At 44.7% G+C, this 20576-nt stretch overlaps 1 protein-coding gene across 1 annotated transcript; it reads right to left on the bottom strand.

The window, feature by feature from the left end:
- Positions 1-79: 79 nt before the first annotated feature.
- Positions 80-13455, bottom strand: LOC119793722 (sterile alpha motif domain-containing protein 9-like). Its single transcript, XM_038300956.1, has 3 exons — positions 13329-13455; positions 8980-9026; positions 80-5891 (listed from the first exon to the last, which is right to left on the bottom strand). Exons 2-3 carry the CDS (start codon positions 8983-8985, stop codon positions 1434-1436), a joined length of 4464 nt encoding a protein of 1487 aa, XP_038156884.1. The 5' UTR covers positions 8986-9026; positions 13329-13455; the 3' UTR covers positions 80-1433.
- Between the last annotated feature and the right edge of the window lie 7121 nt (positions 13456-20576).

The following is a 20576-nucleotide window of genomic DNA, read 5'->3' on the forward strand; positions in this document are numbered from 1 at the left end:
AGTTTTCAGGTCCCTGTCATGTGAAAAAAAAAAACTATTCAACTATAAAGTTAAATCAATGGAGATCAATGGACTTTATTCATTCGGCACTTTATTTTAATTTGCAAAGTAAAACGAGAACAAGACATCAACAGGCCTCACAGTAATCAGCCCTGCTCTGATCCGGCCAACGTTTCGCTCCCTTAATTACAACAATTGAAATTAGTCAGAGTTAAAACAGATTACAGACACTTTGGTTAAACAGTAACATGTTATTAATACACACTGAGAAAGAATCCGACTTGTTATGGAAAAAAAATATTTCTGGTCCCAAACACTTTTCACTCAGACATTTTGTGGCTTTGCAGGCGAAAACCTTTTTCTGTAATAGAAATAGTATAAATCAATATATGAAATAAGAAATGAATAGAAATCTAATATTTTGACCACATCCCACAGATAGCAGACCACCACCCATAAAACCAACATTCAGATTCAGCCATGAAATTCCAATAAAACCAACATGCCTCTTTCCATTTTAGGACCAGATGCATCAGTGCAAGCAGATCAAAATGGAATAGATCAAATTTCATAATTCAGTGCATCTTTATTTAAAATGTTATTAAACAGAAATCCACGTATATTGTTCTTTTCAAGAAATATAAAAGAAACGCATTTCATACAAAACTACAGGTAATGGCAACATGATAAAAGTTAAATGGTAAGACTTCATACAGAACATAAAGGATATTTCATTTCACTTTAAAACACTGGAAACATAGAAACGGATCTGCTCAATATATTAGAACAAAGCAGCACCTTACAACCGAACTTTGGAGTTAACAGGATAAGAAGGATATCATTTTTTAAAAAGTCTGTTCTTTATGCTGAAATATGATTTTTAGAGGCTCACTTAAAGCGCTATTGTTTAGCACTAAAACAGACGGAGTGTCCAAAACATCTGAAGCAATCCCAACAGAAATGAGTTTTCAGCAGTAGCTTCCCTAACACAAGATAAAGGCTGTCTTACAGTACAATGATCAAACAAACATACTGTTTTGCATTAATTTCTACTAGCGGCTGCACGGTGGAGCAGTGGGTAGCACTGATGCCATGCAGAAAGGTTCTGGGGTAGATTCCCGGTTCGGGGTATTTCTACATGGAGTTTGCTTGGTCTCCCTGTGCATTCGTGGGTTCTGTCCGGGTACTCTGGCTTCTGTCCACAGTCCAAGAACATGACTATTCTCTAAATTGTCCTTAGGTGTGTGTGCGTGGTTTTGTGTCATTGTCTCTGCGTTGCCTGGCGATAGGGTGTACCCTGCCTCTCGCCCATAGACTGTCGGAGATGGGCCCCACCGTGACCCTGACAAGGACTAAGCAGGAGAAAATGGATGGATGGATATTTTCTACTAGAATAAACCTTTAGGTGTGAGTTTATCAGTCTGAGTGCGACTCTAACGCTGATGTTCAATGTCCAGTGCCAGTGGGCCTTTCATTGAGAAACCAAGAAAGAAAGACACTTTTGACCCATCAGCATATGCACTGATCTGGCTTCGGTACATTGGAATCACTTCTAGCCTCAGATCAGGGATGCAGGTATCTGCCAGTATCCAATCACGGTTCACGGTACCTGTGACCCTACGGAGGAGCTCCCTCACCTTCTTCTCCTTCCAGATTTTACCATTTCTCCAACTGGAAGCAAACTGTTCCTGTTCATCTGTGATGCAACTTTGGATTGCTCGAATAGGCACAAGTCGCTCATAGCCGTGCTTTTCCCCCAACACAAAGTGAACTATGGGACTTTTGCCATTATAAACTTCTTTTAGGGCAATGTGATAAGCAGTCTTCATCTGTGAGATGAACCGTCCCAGATCTCTGTGCAACAGATCTGGTGAAGTTGGCCACATCAATACAACCGCAATGAAAAGCAGAGGCAAGTTCTCATTGGATGGAGTTGGTTCATGTAGGACTTGGCAAAGGAATTTCAGGAGGTCTTGGTATTTGTACAAAAGCCGTGAACCCAGTTTGATGCAACTCAGCACAACATTGGCATAGATCAGGTTAATTCTTTCCTTTGATGTTGGATTGTTCTGAGGTTCGCAAACAAAATAATATGTCTTGACAACTTTCTCCATCCTTTCAGCTGAGAATTCCTTTGACAGGAAATTTAGGATCCCAGAGTAGCTGTCAGCTTTTTCCCTCTCAAGGAACTGCCTTGCTAGGTCGACTTGCAACATCGAATTCATCAACTTATTTTTCAAAAGATGAGCAGATTCTGTCTTGCAAAAAGTGTTGGTGTACTCTCTGAAACATCTGTACAGCTCATTTTGGGCTACTTGCTCACGGGTGTCTTTCACACCAAACCTGGAGCCAAGATTCACGTAAAGTTTATCAAGGTAGTCAATGTTTAACTTCATCCTGTACTTCAGGTTTTCCAGTACATCCTCAAACTGTCTCAGAATGATGTAGAAGCTTTTGTTCTTATTGCATCGGGGGTCGTTTCTCTCTATGCTCCCCAGTTTAACTTCTCCAGAGAGAATCTTGCTCAGTATGTCATGGCGGACACTGTCTTGAGAAAATACTGGGGTCCTCTTTAGCAAGTCAATGAGGAGAAGTCCAACCTGGATTTCTCCAAGACATCCCGAAGTATTGAAAGGACAGTTGTCTGTTTTGATAGTTAGTCGTTGAAGGGACTCCTTCTTTGCAAGGTTTTGTGCTTCCTGGAATGCTTCCATTGCTGACTGGGACATTTTGAGAAAAGTATTCAATTCCTGTGGGCCGACATCCTTGCAGTTTGCGATTGCATGTTTCAGTTTATGCTTAATGACTTGTGCTAATGTGTCTGCAATATATGAGCTGTCTTTGGAAAGCTCTTTTGCTTTTTCTGCCCAAAACTTTGCCTCAGAGAAATCCTTCTTTTTTAGGTAGTAGTACCTGGCCAACAACTGAAAAATGATGGCATCTTTCTCAAATCTTTTTGAGGAATTTCTTAGAACCATCTCTTCTTGTCCAGATGTTTCCTTGGCAATTTCTTGAATGAGAGGGGAGAACTGGGATTCCTCTTCCAATGAATAGTTTCGTTTCACTAAAATGTAGTGAACATCTTCCAAGAGATTGCTTTTGCCTTGTGTGCACTCATAAAGCTGGTTTGTGGTCAGTAGAAGGTCCATAATTTCTGCTTTAGTCACATTGTGAGCTGCCAGTTCTTGCAAACATTGTCTTGCAATAGTTGAATGGATTATTTTAACTGCTTTGTAGACCACCATACCTTCTACATTACAAATGCCAATCAAGTTGGAAAACTTCCCGAATCCATCTTCAACTTTGATGCTTCCACAAACAGGTTTTGGTTGCAGATCAAGAAAGTCCTCACACAAGGACACGGAGAGAGAGGAACTCTTGCAGTAAACATTCAATAGAACCAAAACGGCCAAGAGTTGTGCATTTTTCTGGTTCATGTTAAAGCTTTTCAGGGTGTTTCGGACCACACCTTCAGTATATTCTGCTTTAAAGTTCTTTTTCATGATCATGAAACCATAAAATGTTTCAAAGTTCTTGTGTGTTTTTTCTATTTCTTTAAGTTTTTCTTCAAACATCTTCAGTTCTTTCTCAGAGAGACTGTTCCCAATGAAAACGGTGTCTGCAGTTTGCTCTGACACCTCAGTGGACTCTGATCTCATACAGTTCAGGAGGATTACCTTTCCGGACAGGGAGCACTCCTTCTCAATGATCTGCTGTAAGTCATAAACCTTCTCCATGTCATCAAAGTCATCTATCATCAGCAGAACGGGGATCCTCGGTGTTTGTTCATCATAGGAATACGTTAAAAGTTTCCTCACTTGATCAGCCACGTCTGCAAACTCAGATTTCTTCCTGAGGACGGCACAGCGAAATTTGTCCCGAAGAGCCCACAGCAAATGCATGGCTAATGTGGTTCCACCACATCCAGGTACATGGAGAAGATTGAGCAGCACACAGGCCTTTGTTAGGGAGCATGGTTCTGGAATAAAGGTTTTCATGATGTAGTCAAACTTGTCTCGCTTGATGAATGGTGTTGATCCAGGCTGCTCAGAGAAATAGAAATTCCACCATGAGACATTTCCACCTTTGTAGAAGTTCTCCTCTATGGTAACCATGTCTTCATTTCCTCCTTCGCACTGGTTCACACAGAGTACCTCTAAGGTATTCAGGCTTCGCTCAAACTTTTTCTCAAGAGGCACCTTGCTTTCACCTCCGCATGGTAGAAACCGGATTGCTCTGCGGTTTTTGGACCAGAGACTAAGTATGGTCCCATTGACTTCAGCAAAGCTGAGCTCATATATACATCTGCCTGAGATGTCAATGCCACACCGAGCCTCGATGAGATCCTTCCATGAAGTAAACGCATTTTCATTCTCACATATACAGAGGATTTGGTCTGTGCCTCGGAGCTCCTGCCAGAATGTGCTGAAGGTCTCGACAAGGGGGTCCATTCTCTCCCTCACTGTTGACAAAAGCAGGAAAATGACCAGGAACCTCTTGTTTGGAAGCACTTCTTTTCGGCACAAGAAAGAAATCACATTTCGAACCGAGGCCCCCTTTTCCATCAACCACTGGTCAACATCTGAGGGGCTCTCCAGCTCAAAGCCTCCATTGCAGAACACCCAGCTGGTGTTTCGGGTTAACTTTAACTTGTTAGCTATGTCTTCAACCCCCTCTGTGATTTTATATTTTGCTGGTAAATGTGGGCTCACTGTGCTCTGCTGGTCAAAGTAAGTCAGTAATCCATTTTTAGCTGACTCGGGATCAAAGTCTAAAACAGCTGTTGGGTCAAGCTCTATGAGAAAGCCCAGATGATCAAAATGGCTTGGGTGAGATTTGTTTGTCACAATGACATAACGTTCAAAGTGGGACTTATCCAATGACAATGTTCCGCCTGTTATCATGTGAGCTAACCTGGAGCCTTGAGTTGTGTTTTTGATCCTTTTAAAGTGCTTCTCCTCTGCGTTCTTGCGGTGCTTTGACAGTTCGTTTGCCATGTGGTGAACAAACCGCTCGTACTCCTTGGAAGACGTGTCTGATGCAAGAAGGTCCTTGCTGCTACCTCCGTCTCTGATGTAGAAAGACTTTGATTCCGTTTCTTTGCTCTTTTTCTTGCCTTTCTTTGTGTTGTAGGTGTGGAAGACGCTTTCCTCACAGATGGCAAACTGAGGCTCGATGTCCACTTCGATCACACACTTATCAGCAGATGTTGCATTTCTGTTCAGAACCTCGACAAATCTCGGTGGTTTAATGCACATCTCAGCTGTATGTTTGTGTTTATGTTCAAAGAAAGCATCAATGGCTGATTTTTGGCCGTTGGCGTACGCCTCTTTGTCACCAACAGCCACTCCCAAAACCTGCCCATGCACAAAGTCTGGCTTGTCTCCTATTCCAAAATGGATGGTACCATTGGTGCGGCTATTCATGCAGGCGGCTGCAAAGCGGATGACCTCAGAGGTGAACTTGGTCATTCTAGTTTCATCATCAGGGGCATTGATAAAAGCTTTATATTCATGGCAGGGCTCAATCAAGTCCGAGGCGCCTGATTCAGTGACATCTAGGATGCTGCCTTCCACATATCTGAATGTATCATGGTATCTGCAGAACGGATACGGTTTGCTGGGTTTTCCAGGCTTGCTGGAGGAACCTGTTGGCTTCTCGCTCTTTAAGTTGATCACCTCATCCCTTGCATGAATGATAAGTTTAGCTGGTCCAAAAGTGAGCCCCATTTTGGTCAGGTCCTGGGTATCTAGCAGCAAAAGACTGGCTCCATTGATGTCTTGTTGGAGCAGAATATCTGCAGCAGATTCCTCTATGTTCTCCAGCTGTAGCACCCATTCTTTCACTTGATGTTTAGTCCAGTCCTTCATCTCAGGACACAGATCCTCCTCCTGAAACGAAGATTAAAGAAAAGTGATTTTTGTTTTTAACTTTACTTCAAGTTAGAGTAAGTTAAGCTGTTTAAACAGGATTTCAGCTTCTAATTCATGTAAAACTTCATTGATAAACACTGGAAAGCAGGTTTTGAAAATGTAACTTTGTTTTTTGCTTTTTTTTATTGGATCCACATTTATTTGCATTGCTAATAATTTTTAGAAACGTTTCACTGTTGTTTTCTTCCCATTCATGCGGGTCAGAGGGACAACAGTCGGTTACTCTGAGCCAGGTTCTGGCTCTGCTGGAGGTTCCCTCCACGTCAATAGGAGTCCAGGTATCAATGTCTATTTAGCTTGGAGCCATTAAATCTGTTTCCATTTAAATTTCATGCACATTTTGAGTGTAAAAATTCTAATTAGATGTTTTTACATGGTTTTGTTTTGCTATAATCAAGAGGAAATAGAGGCAAACTAGTGCAGACCACAGATCGGTCATACAGGTTTTAATGGGTTTATTGCAATCAGCTTAGTTCTTCCTTCTTTATCATGTCAGCTGGTATAAGCAATGTTACATGGAAGAAATCTTCTTAAATTAGATTAAAAAGAGAGATCATATCTCTCCTATCCTGGCTTCTCTTCAATGGCTTCCTGTTAAATCCAGAATAGAATTTAAAATCCTCCTTCTCACATATAAAGCCTTAAATGGCCAAGCTCCATCTGATATCAGAGATCTGATTGTTCCTTATGTTCCTAACAGAGCACTTCGCTCTCAATCTGCAGGTTTACTAGTGGTTCCTAGAATTTCTAAAGTAGAATGGGAGGCAGATCTTTTAGTTCTCAGGCTCCTCTCCTGTGGAACCAACTACCAGTTTTAGTCCGTGAGGCAGACACCCTGTCTACTTTTAAGGCTAGGCTTAAAACTTTCCTTTTTGATAAAGCTTATAGTTAGGGTGGCTCAGGTTATCCTGAGCTATCTCTATAGTTCTGCTGCTATAGGCTTAGACTGCTGGAGGACATAGGGACCCCTTTTTCATCATTCTGCTTCATTCTATCTCTATTCTCCCACTCTGCAGAATCTGTTAGTTCAATCTCTAACGTTCTGCTCTCTCTGCTTTTTCTCATAGTAGCTTCATCTGGTCTGTTCCTGTTTGGCTGTGACTCCATCCTGGAGAGAAATATCAGCTGTGCTGCTGCCATCAACACCTTTGTTTCTAGATGTTGGAGCTTGGCCTGTTTTCCAGTGTAGTCCTGTTTCTCTGACTGTGACTAACTGGATGTGCTCTCTTCATCCTCTGACATGGGAGCTGGCTCGGAGCTCGTCTGCCTGGCTGTGTGTTTCCTGGACGGGGCCGCCTGTGGAGCTGGTTGACAGTTGCCTTTTGTATCTATGCTTCTTTTTCTATGTCTGCTTCTGTCTCCTTGAACCCCAGTCGGCCTCAGCAGATGCCCGCTCACACTGGCTCCGGTGCGGTTACCGAGCCGACGGAGACCGCAACTCCCGCACACCCCCTCTCACACCGCCCTTTTGACTACGGTGCGGTTCTGCTCTGCGGCTCCGGCAACAGGTCCGGAGATTTAACTTGCGACAACAGAAGTTCACTTGAGTTCACGTAACTTCACGCGATAACACGGCCCGAATAAGGATATTTGCGAGAGCTTGTTGCGGAGGGCTCCAGCATGCCGCAAGGATAGCTTTCTTGCTGAATTTTCTGCAGCGCCGGAGTGTCTCGGTAACCGCAGCCGGACAGCTCAGCAGCCGGTGAGAGAGGTTTACGTCTTTTTAATGACTTGGAATCACTGCGGCGCCGCACCCACCGCACCGCAACGGTAAGACCGGAGTCAGTGTGAGCCGGGGGTGAGCCTGGTTCTGCTGGAGGTTTTTTCCTGTTCAGAGGGAGTTTTTCCTCTCCACTGTCGCTACAAGCATGCTTAGTGTGAGGGATTGCTGAAGAGTCAATGAGTCGATGCAATCAGCTGGTTTTCCTTAGTTTTTCCTGCGCTTTTCATATTGGATAAAAGAGTGTCATTTTATTCACCCTGAGAGCCAGTTTAACAACGCATCATTTATTGAGCGCCTGCTTTATTTCTGGCCATTATAACAGTTACAGCTATGGTTTCTAAATGGTTTACTGTCTATTGACATTTAAATAAAACTTCCCATCCCCCCTTAGGAAAAATATACGGAAGCCAAGAGCTGCTTTACTCCATTTTTTTTCTTTCCTTTGCCTTCTCAAGATAATGACATCACTATCGCGTTATCACAGTTAAACAGTTAATTGTTTTCTCATGATAACGAGATAATGATTTCGTTATCATGAGAAAACAGTAATTGATTTCCTGAGATAACGAGCTGATTAACCTGTGTGAGTAATGAATGAGGCTAGCCTACAGCCCAGGATTCCCAGTCCATCCGTGCCTGTGGGGCCCATAGTTGTGTAGTCGCGGTACAGCATGTGCGCAAATAATCAGTTTTTTAGTTTCCTTTTTCTTTTCCCTCATTGTCAGGTGGTGGATGATTGGATTCCCTGGATTACAGGAGAAACTAATCTGGCTGATTTTTAATTAAAATCTTTAATCTGGACTCATTTTGGGGGTTAAAGCATCTGATCGCTGTTCCAGGCGTAAAATCAGGACTGTTCAGAAACATCTGGAGGCATAGGGCTGACTGCTGATGAAGAAGAAGTAGAAGCAAATCATCAAACCAACAATGTCGCTTTGTTACCTAAAAGTTACAGACAGGCGGCCATGACTGATAAATTCTCTCCCGCTGTTGTAGGATTGAAGGATGGAATCAGTTTTAACACCAATCACCTCGTTATGATGAGAAAAAGGCTTTGGTTATCTTAAGATGATGAAAAAATTAACTAATTTTCTCCAGAAAACCACAGTGAAAAAGTATCTGAGGGACGTGACCCCTCTGGGCTTCCGTAGAAATACAGCCTTATGATAAACAGCTATCTGCAGTATTTGCTGATTACTCTGAATGAAGCGGTTTGCTTCTCTGGAGAAACAGACTTCACTAAAAGGATGAAAGTTATTTAAAGGAAACTGTTAGTAAAGAAGCGTTTAGTTACACAAGCATTCACTCCCAGATCAGGTTTACCTTCATTGTTTTTCATCCAGTGATCGGTCACACACTTTAAGGTGATTCTGCAAAACAACAAAAATATAAAAAAACAAAGTCAGTTCTGGGAAGTAACATCTTCGACGTGCAGAAGTTCTGATATTTAGGTCTTTTTTCCATAATTCTCCAGTGATACGCTCAGCATATCACCTATGCAGGAATTAACTATTTATTATCCAGGGAATATTTTCAATAACATCTTTTTCCTTTTCCGGCCATCATGCCAAAACACCACACACATTCCAGTAGCAGTTGGCCGTCCACATACATTCACACAACGGTACACGAAAGGTATAAATACATCTTAAGATGGTGGCGCTATTTCAGGGGAAAATATCTTTTGAGATGTGAGCGCTGTATTTTATCATTTGTTCAGCTGTTGGAATTCAACTTGTCAATAAATGTTTTTTCCCTTCCAGAGGACAAATGAAGTGAATCGTCTGCAGTGCCTTGATTTTTGCTCTTAAGAGAATTCTACCATTTGAGCCCCAACAAATTGCTGCATTTTGGCCAAAAGGTCGTAGGAGATTTTGGAAAAACGGTTCCAGCAAGCTATATTTTTGATCATACAGAACCATGCCTCTCCCTTCAGACCGCCCCTCCAAACCACACCTTCAAAACAAAACACGAGTGCTCGTGACACCAGCTAACAACAAAAACATAATGCTACACCTAAAGCAGCAGAAGCAGCTAGTTTACATGCAAAGTCAATGGTTTGACGTACATCATGGCGCAGCAAAAGCTCCTGCAGCGTTTAGAGCAGCACGTTGCTGATAGGGGTGTAAATCACATCCATCATGGCGATTCGATTCAGTATTGATTTCCTGACCCAACGATTCGATTATTTTCGATACTTAAGAATACACCACGATTCGATTCGATTCGATTAATCGGGAAATTTTTTTTTATTATTATTTTTTTTTTTTTTTTTTTTACACCTTACAGGCTAAACAAAGTTTCAAGTTTGAAATAAATCAATGAAAGCTGTAAAATCATTATGCATTTTCTTTAGAAACAACAGCAAATAACAGAAGTAGAAAAGTTGCATCAAAAAATACTGCAAAAATACTGCACAATATCAGTGTAATGAGTTCAATGCAATACCTCGGCTCCAGAGAAACTGTCCAACATATTTTTTTAGAATGTAATAAATATATTCAGGAAAGAGAGATGTTGTATAGAGAGTTAGACAGGAATAAAAATAAACTAGATATAAGGGAATTGTTTCAAAGGTCATCTGGGAATGTAGTTTTTGGTAGTATTTTTAATTTTCTAAGAAGAACGGGTATTTTAGGGAGAATATAATAATTTGTCTGGTCCATACTCCATTCTGGAAGGTGGCGGTAATGCACCTATAAGTTGTTTGCCAACCGCCATTAAAAAAAAGAAGAAGAAGAAGGCTCCAGAGTGTTGACGTCACCGACCCCTTGAGAGACGCTCCGCTGCACCTCTCCCAGATTGTAGCTGATTGCAAACAGTGCCGCAGACAGGAGGCCGGCTTGTTTTGTTTTTATGACCGAAATTGCGGAAAACAACTTGTGAAGTTTGACCCGCTAGAAGAGCGAGGTGCGCGAGAACGCTGGGACCCTTTTTCCAGCTGAATCTCCGCTCTTTTTGCCCCATTGTCCCTCCGTCGTCGGACTAAACTCGCCCCCACTTCCTCATCGCCTCGGCCGTATCTAGACCCACAGCGTGTAGCGCAGACCACGCTTCAATACTGAGCATAATTTAAAAATGTCTGTGTGAAGCTTGCTGCAACACACTGCTGTAAGAGTATAACCAGGAAGCGCGGTAGGAGGGGAAAATAGGTTTAGCGCCACCGCAGCACGGGAGGGAGAATTACGCCCAGGAGCAAATGGATAAAAATAGACCGGAGGAAAAAAAAAACATTAATCGATTATCTTGCGGACGTGTCGATGCATCGGATCGTCGGCTTTTGGATCGATGCATCGATACAAAACGATTATTATTTACACCCCTAGTTGCTGATATGGCAGGGAGTCAGACGCAGCACTGCTTTGATCACTCCTCTGAAACAGTTTATTAACGCCTAAATTAACTTCAAATGTAGAAACCTGCCGGCAGAATATGTTGGCTTTTATTATCCTGCTGTCTGCAGTTTGTAGCACAGACCTGAAAAACGCTAACATCTACTTCCAGCCGCCACCAACAGGAGGGGAAAACCCTGGAGAGGCGAGCGGGCCTGAGGCAGCTGCTGCTGGGGATTCCCAGTGACAGCGCAGCGCCGGTATGTGGGGGTCTGAGCGGCTCCCACAGAGAAATAATCTTTGAAGGCAGGATGGTAATCTGGATGAACTGACTGCACAGACCATGTTTTCAGGAGGACTTTCTCACTTCAACATAGATTCTAACTACTTTCTACCCGCTGATCACAGCTAATATAGCCGCCATTGTTCCAGGCAGAGAAAGGATAGGGTAGCTCCGCCCACCGCGCATCAGACCCACTTTACCACCGTGCAGCTAGAGCAGCAAAGATGCTTCAGCCGGGTCAGAACTAAACTGCTACAAGCATCAAAAATGAAGCAGAATGCACGTTTCTGCTGCTCCTGCTGCTTTAGGTGTGAACGTAGCATAACGGTGGCTAGCTTCCAGCCATGGCGTCCTGCACGAGCATTGGGGGGGTCGATTTGTTCATGTGTCAGGGTACGCAAAGCTTTTGCTGTCTGGAAAAATTCTCCACACTAAATGTATTTAATTATTCCCTTTTTGTCACCAGATTGTGCTCATTAGGCTCACAAAGGCTCTGATTATTGAAATTGTCTGATTTTACATTAATTAATTCATTTGCCTAAACAATGTGGGACTCCGTAATTTTCTCTGGTCCCCTCCCTGATCTGACCAGTGATGACATGTTTAGCCGCATGTCGTCATTCAACCGCTGGTTGTCTACGTGGTGTCCTGAAAACAACGTGGGCTACATTAATAATTGGCAATCCTTTTGGGGAAAGCCTGGTCTGATTGGACCTCCCCAAGATGGCGCCTGTAATTCCTGCGCCACGACAGTCATTGAGGGGTCTACTCTTATATGCATTGTATACGCAGACGCCTCATTGGACGCTGCTACAGGGCGGCCATCTTGGATCAGACCTCAGTCAGACAGCTGCTGTCAGAATGAATAGGAGGCTCCTTAGATCTCATTTTAATCACATGAAAGACGAGTCAGAGATAAAATTAAAATGTTCTCTTACATGTCACAACAAGGTTTTAAATTAACTTTCAGTTAGATTAAACATATTTATTCAGCGTGTAAAGTAATGTAGCATCCATTGACGTACATTGTTTCTGAAAGCAGCCTGGTCTGACCTAAGATGGCCGCTCTGTCGGCACGCCTCTCCCCCTCTGTGCTTATGATTAATGTCTACGTTCACCCAGCAGCCTGAAGTCACCCAAATCCCTTTTTTTCCCCCATATGTGACCTGGATCTAAACGTTTCATTGCAGTCTGAACAACACAGATCCCATTTCTTCCAATCCGACCCAGGCCTCTTGGCTCTGTGGTCCTGAATACGATAAAAATCTGATCTTTTTAAATGCGACCTGTATCTGAACGGCCAGGTCACATTCATCCCACCTGAACGACATTAATACCCGACAAAGGTCACTATTCTGCGTCTTGCTATAAAGAAGCGGCAAGAAAAACAGCAACCATGGCGGATGATGATGCAGAGAGCAGTATTTATGTTTAAACATATTGAAAAGAATTAGTTTTTATGGTTGGAAAAGACCGCTAGATGCGCACTAGCAGTACCGTCCATGTTTACTTCCGTAAACTTAAAACATGCTGGCCTGTGACGTCGTGTGTCCTCTACTGCGCATGCGGGAGACTTGCGTCGTATGAGGGGCACGGTCAGACTACAGATCAGCTTTAAGGCTTGTTGAATCCAAATTAAATCCTTTTTAAATCAGTTTATTATTTTATCGACAGTTCCAATTATTAAAGCGATAAACTGATTGTAGGTCAGAAGCAGAGAAACAGTTTATTCTAAGAGATGACATCACTTCCTGCAGTTTTAAATAAAGCCTCCTTTTATGTTTCTTTTATGCCACTGGTCAGAAAATAAAAAATAAAGGAATCCGAGTATTTATTTAGTGAAGATTAATAAACGTATTTAGGCTTTAATGTTCGCAGATAGAAAGTTTAAAGGAACATTTCAGTTTTAGGAATCATGTTTCCTGGTTCCAGATTTGTTTATCTAACCATAAATCTGTTCCAGATCTGCTTCTGTTTGTCTGCTGCTTTATAGCTTTAGTGTGAATCACTGCATTAATCAATAAAAACTAAACAACAGATGGAATCAGTAAACTTACCGAAGGCAGAAAAAGTCCTGATCAGAGTGAAGAGGTGGAATCAGGAGGTCTGCAGACAGTCTGACTTGCAGCAGAAAAGAAACGAAACCTAAGCAGCAGGGGGGGAAGTAGCAGTGGCCCCTCCCACTGCTACTTCCCTGCTTCTTTCCTGTTTCAGCATCTATGGCAGAGAATCATGTGGAACATTCTTCATTCTCAGCCCTCTGCTCTGCTGCCCTCCTTCATTTAAACACAGAGACTGATCTGCAGAGGATCCGTTCAGCCCAGAACGTTCTGTTCAGGTTGGATCACCGTGAAGGATCAGCAGAGCTTCACATCTGGAAACATGACATCCTATAAACTACAAATCCCAGAATGCACCTGGACGCAGACGCAGACTGTGCTGTTCAGCTGGGGTTTTTTTTTTGGCATTCAGGTTTTTATTCTTGATAATTAAGCAGATTTTAAGTTTAAGGCTCATAAAAAGTTTATATTTGATAAAAAATGTTTTATTGATCAGAGAAGAGAAGTTGGAACCGCAGTGGAGCATTCTGGGTGGATTTAGCTTTGAATAAAGGATCAGCTGGTTTTCCTTAAATAGAAAACTTTGAATCAATCTGACTGGATGATCTGGTTGAACTGGTTCTATAAAACGACCTATGGAGCTATAGAGATAAATTGAATAGAATTGAATTCCTCCTGTTCTCCGTTAAAGTCACTATTATCCCTCCTGAGCTGAATTACTTTACACTATCTTCTAAATGTATTTAAATCTTTGATAAACTATTAGCTTACCTTTAAATAAAAGGCTTTTCAGACAGAGATCTATCACATCATGTTAAATGAAAAATAAACTAGAATATTGCACAGAAAAAAATTACCAATAAAGTTAAAATGCTGTTTGTTTGAATAAATAATTATTTCGGCTCCACCTGTTTAATTGCACTGCAGTGCTACAACTCACCACCAGCAGGTGGTGCTGCTGTGCTTTTATTCTGGTGGGGAATTAAAACCACATCAGATTAAATTAATCCCATCATCCATCCACTCATCCATTCATTCATCCACTTAATGAAAATAAAGACAAACAACCAGAGTTGAACATTAAAATACATTATTTAATTTTTTACAGTTTTCTGACATAAAAAACAAACTTGTTTATTTGTTTAGTGGGAAACTTATGAACATTTCTGTTGTAATTACAGTTATTTTAAAACCCGTCGGCTTCAGGACCCGTCATTAAAGGCATGACTTTATTTCTTTAGTCTGTTTTTCAATAAATGAGGAAAATCAAATAGAATCAAATTTCTGAAAAAGAAAAACAACAAAGGAGGATCTGACTAAATGTTTGATTTGGGTTTAAAAAGTCCAGAACAGAGAATCAGAGCAAGAAGATTTCCTTCTTTAACTGTTTCGCTCTGCTGCTCCTGGTTCTGGTCACCAGCAGAACCAAACTGCCTCTAAATGGTTTTCTTTTCATCAGAATGATGACAAACTTCCAAAAACAGGAGCAGGAGAAGCTCTGGTTCCCTTAAAGAGGGGAAGCAGTTTCACTGTAAACCTACATTTCACAGATAATTACACATATTTACAGTCTGTACAGCTCCACTGATGGAGGCTCCTGCTGCTTATTTCAACACAACATGGTAACCATCAGAGTTCTCATCTGTTTAAAGGAGAACAGTGTCAGCTCACTTCAAAGCATCAGCAATACTCAGAAAGGTCTGATGGTGGCGCTGTTCAGCATATTTACCTCTTACGGTGCTGATGATAAAACTCGCTTCTTCTCCTAAGTTCTGCACCATCTGAAAAAGAACAGGTCATTTCCTCTTTAATACCAACATCCAGACTGCAGAGTTCAGATCAGACCGGTTCTGGTCACATGTTACGATTCTATGTTTGGGTCAGAACACGCCGCTAGCAGAGCTCCTATGTTTGGGTCAGAACACGCCGCTAGCAGAGCTCCTATGTATGGGTCAGAACACGCCGCTAGCAGAGCTCCTATGTTTGGGTCAGAACAAGCCGCTAGCAGAGCTCCTATGTTTGGGTCAGAACAAGCCGCTAGCGGAGCTCCTATGTTTGGGTCAGAACACGCCGCTAGCAGAGCTCCTATGTTTGGGTCAGAACACGCCGCTAGCAGAGCTCCTATGTTTGGGTCAGAACACGCCGCTAGCGGAGCTCCTATGTTTGGGTCAGAACAAGCCGCTAGCAGAGCTCCTATGTTTGGGTCAGAACACGCCGCTAGCAGAGCTCCTATGTTTGGGTCAGAACACGCCGCTAGCAGAGCTCCTATGTTTGGGTCAGAACACGCCGCTAGCAGAGCTCCTATGTTTGGGTCAGAACACGCCGCTAGCAGAGCTCCTATGTTTGGGTCAGAACACGCCGCTAGCGGAGCTCCTATGTTTGGGTCAGAACACGCCGCTAGCGGAGCTCCTATGTTTGGGTCAGAACAAGCCGCTAGCGGAGCTCCTATGTTTGGGTCAGAACAAGCCGCTAGCAGAGCTCCTATGTTTGGGTCAGAACACGCCGCTAGCAGAGCTCCTATGTTTGGGTCAGAACACGCCGCTAGCAGAGCTCCTATGTTTGGGTCAGAACACGCCGCTAGCGGAGCTCCTATGTTTGGGTCAGAACACGCCGCTAGCGGAGCTCCTATGTTTGGGTCAGAACACGCCGCTAGCGGAGCTCCTATGTTTGGGTCAGAACACGCCGCTAGCGGAGCTCCTATGTTTGGGTCAGAACACGCTGCTAGCAGAGCTCCTATGTTTGGGTCAGAACACGCCGCTAGCAGAGCTCCTATGTTTGGGTCAGAACACGCCGCTAGCAGAGCTTCTATGTTTGGGTCAGAACACGCCGCTAGCAGAGCCTCCAACAAGACGGCGTTCCTATGAGCGAACTTGAAAAACTAGCGCTGCAGCTAACCGTGTTGGAATATTTCTGTGGTTAGTCGTCTGTGTTTGGACCCGCTTTCTTTGGTTCCCAGAACCAGAACATGTGGAACTGGACCTCAATGTGCTGCATGTGTGTGTTGGTCTCTAGATGGTCACAGGGAATTAGAACTTTTTTTTTCTTCCCAGGTTCTAAATCTGACAGCTGAACCGGGTCTTAGTTGTTTTTTTTTCCAGTCGTGACATTTGGACCTCCTCAGTGCCGATCGAACACTGAAGCAGGTTACTGGGATCAGAGAGATCCAGATGTTCTTCTTCATGAACCGCCCCATTCAGCTAGAAACCACAGCTTCAGCTGCTGAACATGAAGGCAGAACCATCAGCTGTGGTCCACCAGTTCGGACCCAGAACCTCTCTAAGCTGCCCTGGTTCTGGCTCCCAAACTAGAAATGTGCTGAAGTTGATCCAACCTGGAGGATCAACGTCCATCAGGCCTAAAATCAGCTTTATCTGCTCGTTTGGACCCGTCCAGAACTGAGGCAATGAAGTGATGCAATCACTAAGGAGAACTTTGTTTCAGTACCAGAGGCCCGGTTCTGTAAAATCTGGGTTTCTCTACTTGGACCAACGGCTGCTGGAGACGTAGCAGATAAGAGAAGGTTCTAGATTAGCAGAAACAGAACATGAATGATTGGAGCCGCTGCTCTCTGATGCTGCAGACTGAATGGAGCAAACTGAGCGTTAATCAGCTGCTGCGGGTCGGTTCTGTAAAGCAGAACTCACTCTGAATAAACCCGGTTCAGAGTTCTGAGTAAATTCCTGCAGGTGCAGCTTTGATAGATACCTCATCAGACACTAAGATGTGGATGCCTGTGGTTTTCTGTCGGTAGATCTGTGTGATTTTTTGTGGAGTGATGTTGTAGAGCCCAGCAATCTTCTCAGACAGGTCCACTAAGGTCCGCTCCTCCAGGTACAAAGCATGGTAGACTGCAGAAAGGCAGAGGGCAGTTATGGTGAAGCTTCATGTGGCATCAGAACCTTCAGATTTAACTACCTCAGATTGATCTATTTAGACGCATTCATCTGGGAAACTATTCGGTTTTAAGTCCAGATGGAAGAACAGTAATGGCTGAGATCATGATCATTTTCTCTGGGTTCACCAGCTACATCTAATAAACCCCAGCAATAGCCCCAGATGAACCCCAGAAATAGCCCCTGATGAACCCCAGTAATATCCCCCTGATTAACCTAAACAATATCCCCAGATGAACCCTGATGAATCCCAGCAATAGCCCCTGATGAACCCTAGCAATAGCCCCAGTTGAACCCTGATGAACCCCAGCAATAGCCCCAGATGAACCCTGATGAACCCCAGCAATAGCCCCAGATGAACCCAGCAATAGCCCCAGATGAACCCTGATGAACCCCAGCAATAGCCCCTGATGAACCCTAGCAATAGCCCCAGATGAACCCTGATGAACCCCAGCAATAGTGCCAGATGAACCCCAGCAATAGCCCCAGATGAACCGCAGCAATATTCCCCTGATGAACCTAAACAATAGCCCCTGATGAGCCCTGATGAACCTAAACAATAGCCCCAGATGAACCCTGATATACCCCAGCAATAGCCCTCAATGAGCCCTGATGAACCCCAGCAATAGCCCTCAATGAGCCCTGATGAACCCCAGCAATAGCCCCAGATGAGCCCTGATGAACCCCAGCAATAGCCCCAGATGAGCCCTGATGAACCCCAGCAATAGCCCCAGATGAACCCTGATGAACCCCAGCAATAGCCCCAGATGAACCCTGATATACTCCAGCAATAGCCCCTGATGAACCCCAGCAATAGCCCCTGATGAGTCCTGATGAACCCCAGCAAAAGCCCCAGATGAACCCTGATATACTCGAGCAATAGACCCTGATGAACCCCAGCAATAGCCCCAGATGAATCCTGATGAACCCCAGCAATAGCCCCAGATGAACCCTGATGAACCCCAGCAAGAGCCCCAGATGAACCCTGATATACTCCAGCAATAGCCCCTGATGAACCCCAGCAATGGCCCCAGATGAACCCTGATGAACCCCAGCAATAGCCCCTGATGAACCCCAGCAATAGCCCCTGATGAACCCCAGCAATGGCCCCAGATGAACCCTGATGAACCCCAGCATTAGCCCCAGATGAACCCTGATGAACCCCAGCAATAGCCCCAGATGAACCCTGATATACTCCAGCAATAGCCCCTGATGAACCCCAGCAATGGCCCCAGATGAACCCTGATGAACCCCAGCAATAGCCCCTGATGAACCCCAGCAATAGCCCCTGATGAACCCCAGCAATAGCCCCTGATGAACCCCAGCAATGGCCCCAGATGAACCCTGATGAACCCCAGCAATAGCCCCAGATGAACCCTGATGAACCCCAGCAATAGCCCCAGATGAACCCTGATATACTCGAGCAATAGACCCTGATGAACCCCAGCAATAGCCCCAGATGAATCCTGATGAACCCCAGCAATAGCCCCAGATGAACCCTGATGAACCCCAGCAATAGCCCCAGATGAGCCCTGATGAACCCCAGCAATAGCCCCAGATGAACCCTGATGAACCCCAGCAAGAGCCCCAGATGAACCCTGATGAACCCCAGCAAGAGCCCCAGATGAACCCTGATATACTCCAGCAATAGCCCCTGATGAACCCCAGCAATGGCCCCAGATGAACCCTGATGAACCCCAGCAATAGCCCCTGATGAACCCCAGCAATAGCCCCTGATGAACCCCAGCAATAGCCCCTGATGAACCCCAGCAATGGCCCCAGATGAACCCTGATGAACCCCAGCAATAGCCCCAGATGAACCCTGATGAACCCCAGCAATAGCCCCAGATGAACCCAGCAATAGCCCCAGATGAACCCTGATGAACCCCAGCAATAGCCCCTGATGAACCCTAACAATAGCCCCAGATGAACCCTGATGAACCCCAGCAATAGTGCCAGATGAACCCCAGCAATAGCCCCAGATGAACCGCAGCAATATTCCCCTGATGAACCTAAACAATAGCCCCTGATGAGCCCTGATGAACCTAAACAATAGCCCCAGATGAACCCTGATATACCCCAGCAATAGCCCTCAATGAGCCCTGATGAACCCCAGCAATAGCCCCAGATGAGCCCTGATGAACCCCAGCAATAGCCCCAGATGAACCCTGATATACTCCAGCAATAGCCCCTGATGAACCCCAGCAATAGCCCCTGATGAGTCCTGATGAACCCCAGCAAATGCCCCAGATGAACCCTGATATACTCGAGCAATAGACCCTGATGAACCCCAGCAATAGCCCCAGATGAATCCTGATGAACCCCAGCAATAGCCCCAGATGAACCCTGATGAACCCCAGCAAGAGCCCCAGATGAACCCTGATATACTCCAGCAATAGCCCCTGATGAACCCCAGCAATGGCCCCAGATGAACCCTGATGAACCCCAGCAATAGCCCCTGATGAACCCCAGCAATAGCCCCTGATGAACCCCAGTAATATCCCCCTGATTAACCTAAACAATATCCCCAGATGAACCCTGATGAACCCCAGCAATAGCCCCTGATGAACCCTAGCAATAGCCCCAGATGAACCCTGATGAACCCCAGCAATAGCCCCAGATGAACCCTGATGAACCCCAGCAATAGCCCCAGATGAACCCACAATAGCCCCAGATGAACCCTGATGAACCCCAGCAATAGCCCCTGATGAACCCTAGCAATAGCCCCAGATGAACCCTGATGAACCCCAGCAATATTCCCCTGATGAACCTAAACAATAGCCCCTGATGAGCCCTGATGAACCTAAACAATAGCCCCAATGGAACCCTGATATACCCCCAGCAATAGCCCTAAAGAGCCCTGATGAACCCCCGCAATAGCCCTCAATGAGCCCTGATAACCCCAAATAGCCCCGATGAGCCCTGAAACCCCAGCAAAAAGCCCCGATGAACCCCCGATGAACCCCAGCAAAAGCCCCAGATGAACCCCTGAAATTTTCTCCAGCAAAAACCCCCGAAACCCCAGCAATACCCCTGATGAGCCCTTGAACCCACAAAAAAACCCCGATGAACCCTGAATACTCCAGCAAAAGCCCAGATGAACCTAGAACCCCAGCAAAAACCCCAAAGAACCCCGATATACTCCAGGTAAGCTCTGATGAACCCCAGCAAAAGGCCCCAGATGAACCCTGATGAACCCCACAATAGCCCCTGAGAACCCCAGCAATAGCCCCCGAAGAACCCCCCGCAATAGCCCCTGATAACCCCAGCAATGGCCCCCAAATTAAACCCTGATGACCCCAGCAATACCCTGATAACCCCAGCAATAGCCCCCCGTGAACCCCAGCAATGG

The sequence above is a fragment of the Cyprinodon tularosa genome, unplaced genomic scaffold (assembly GCF_016077235.1).
Source record: "Cyprinodon tularosa strain WSP-4 unplaced genomic scaffold, ASM1607723v1 ctg1123, whole genome shotgun sequence".
In the NCBI taxonomy this organism is placed as follows: domain Eukaryota; kingdom Metazoa; phylum Chordata; class Actinopteri; order Cyprinodontiformes; family Cyprinodontidae; genus Cyprinodon; species Cyprinodon tularosa.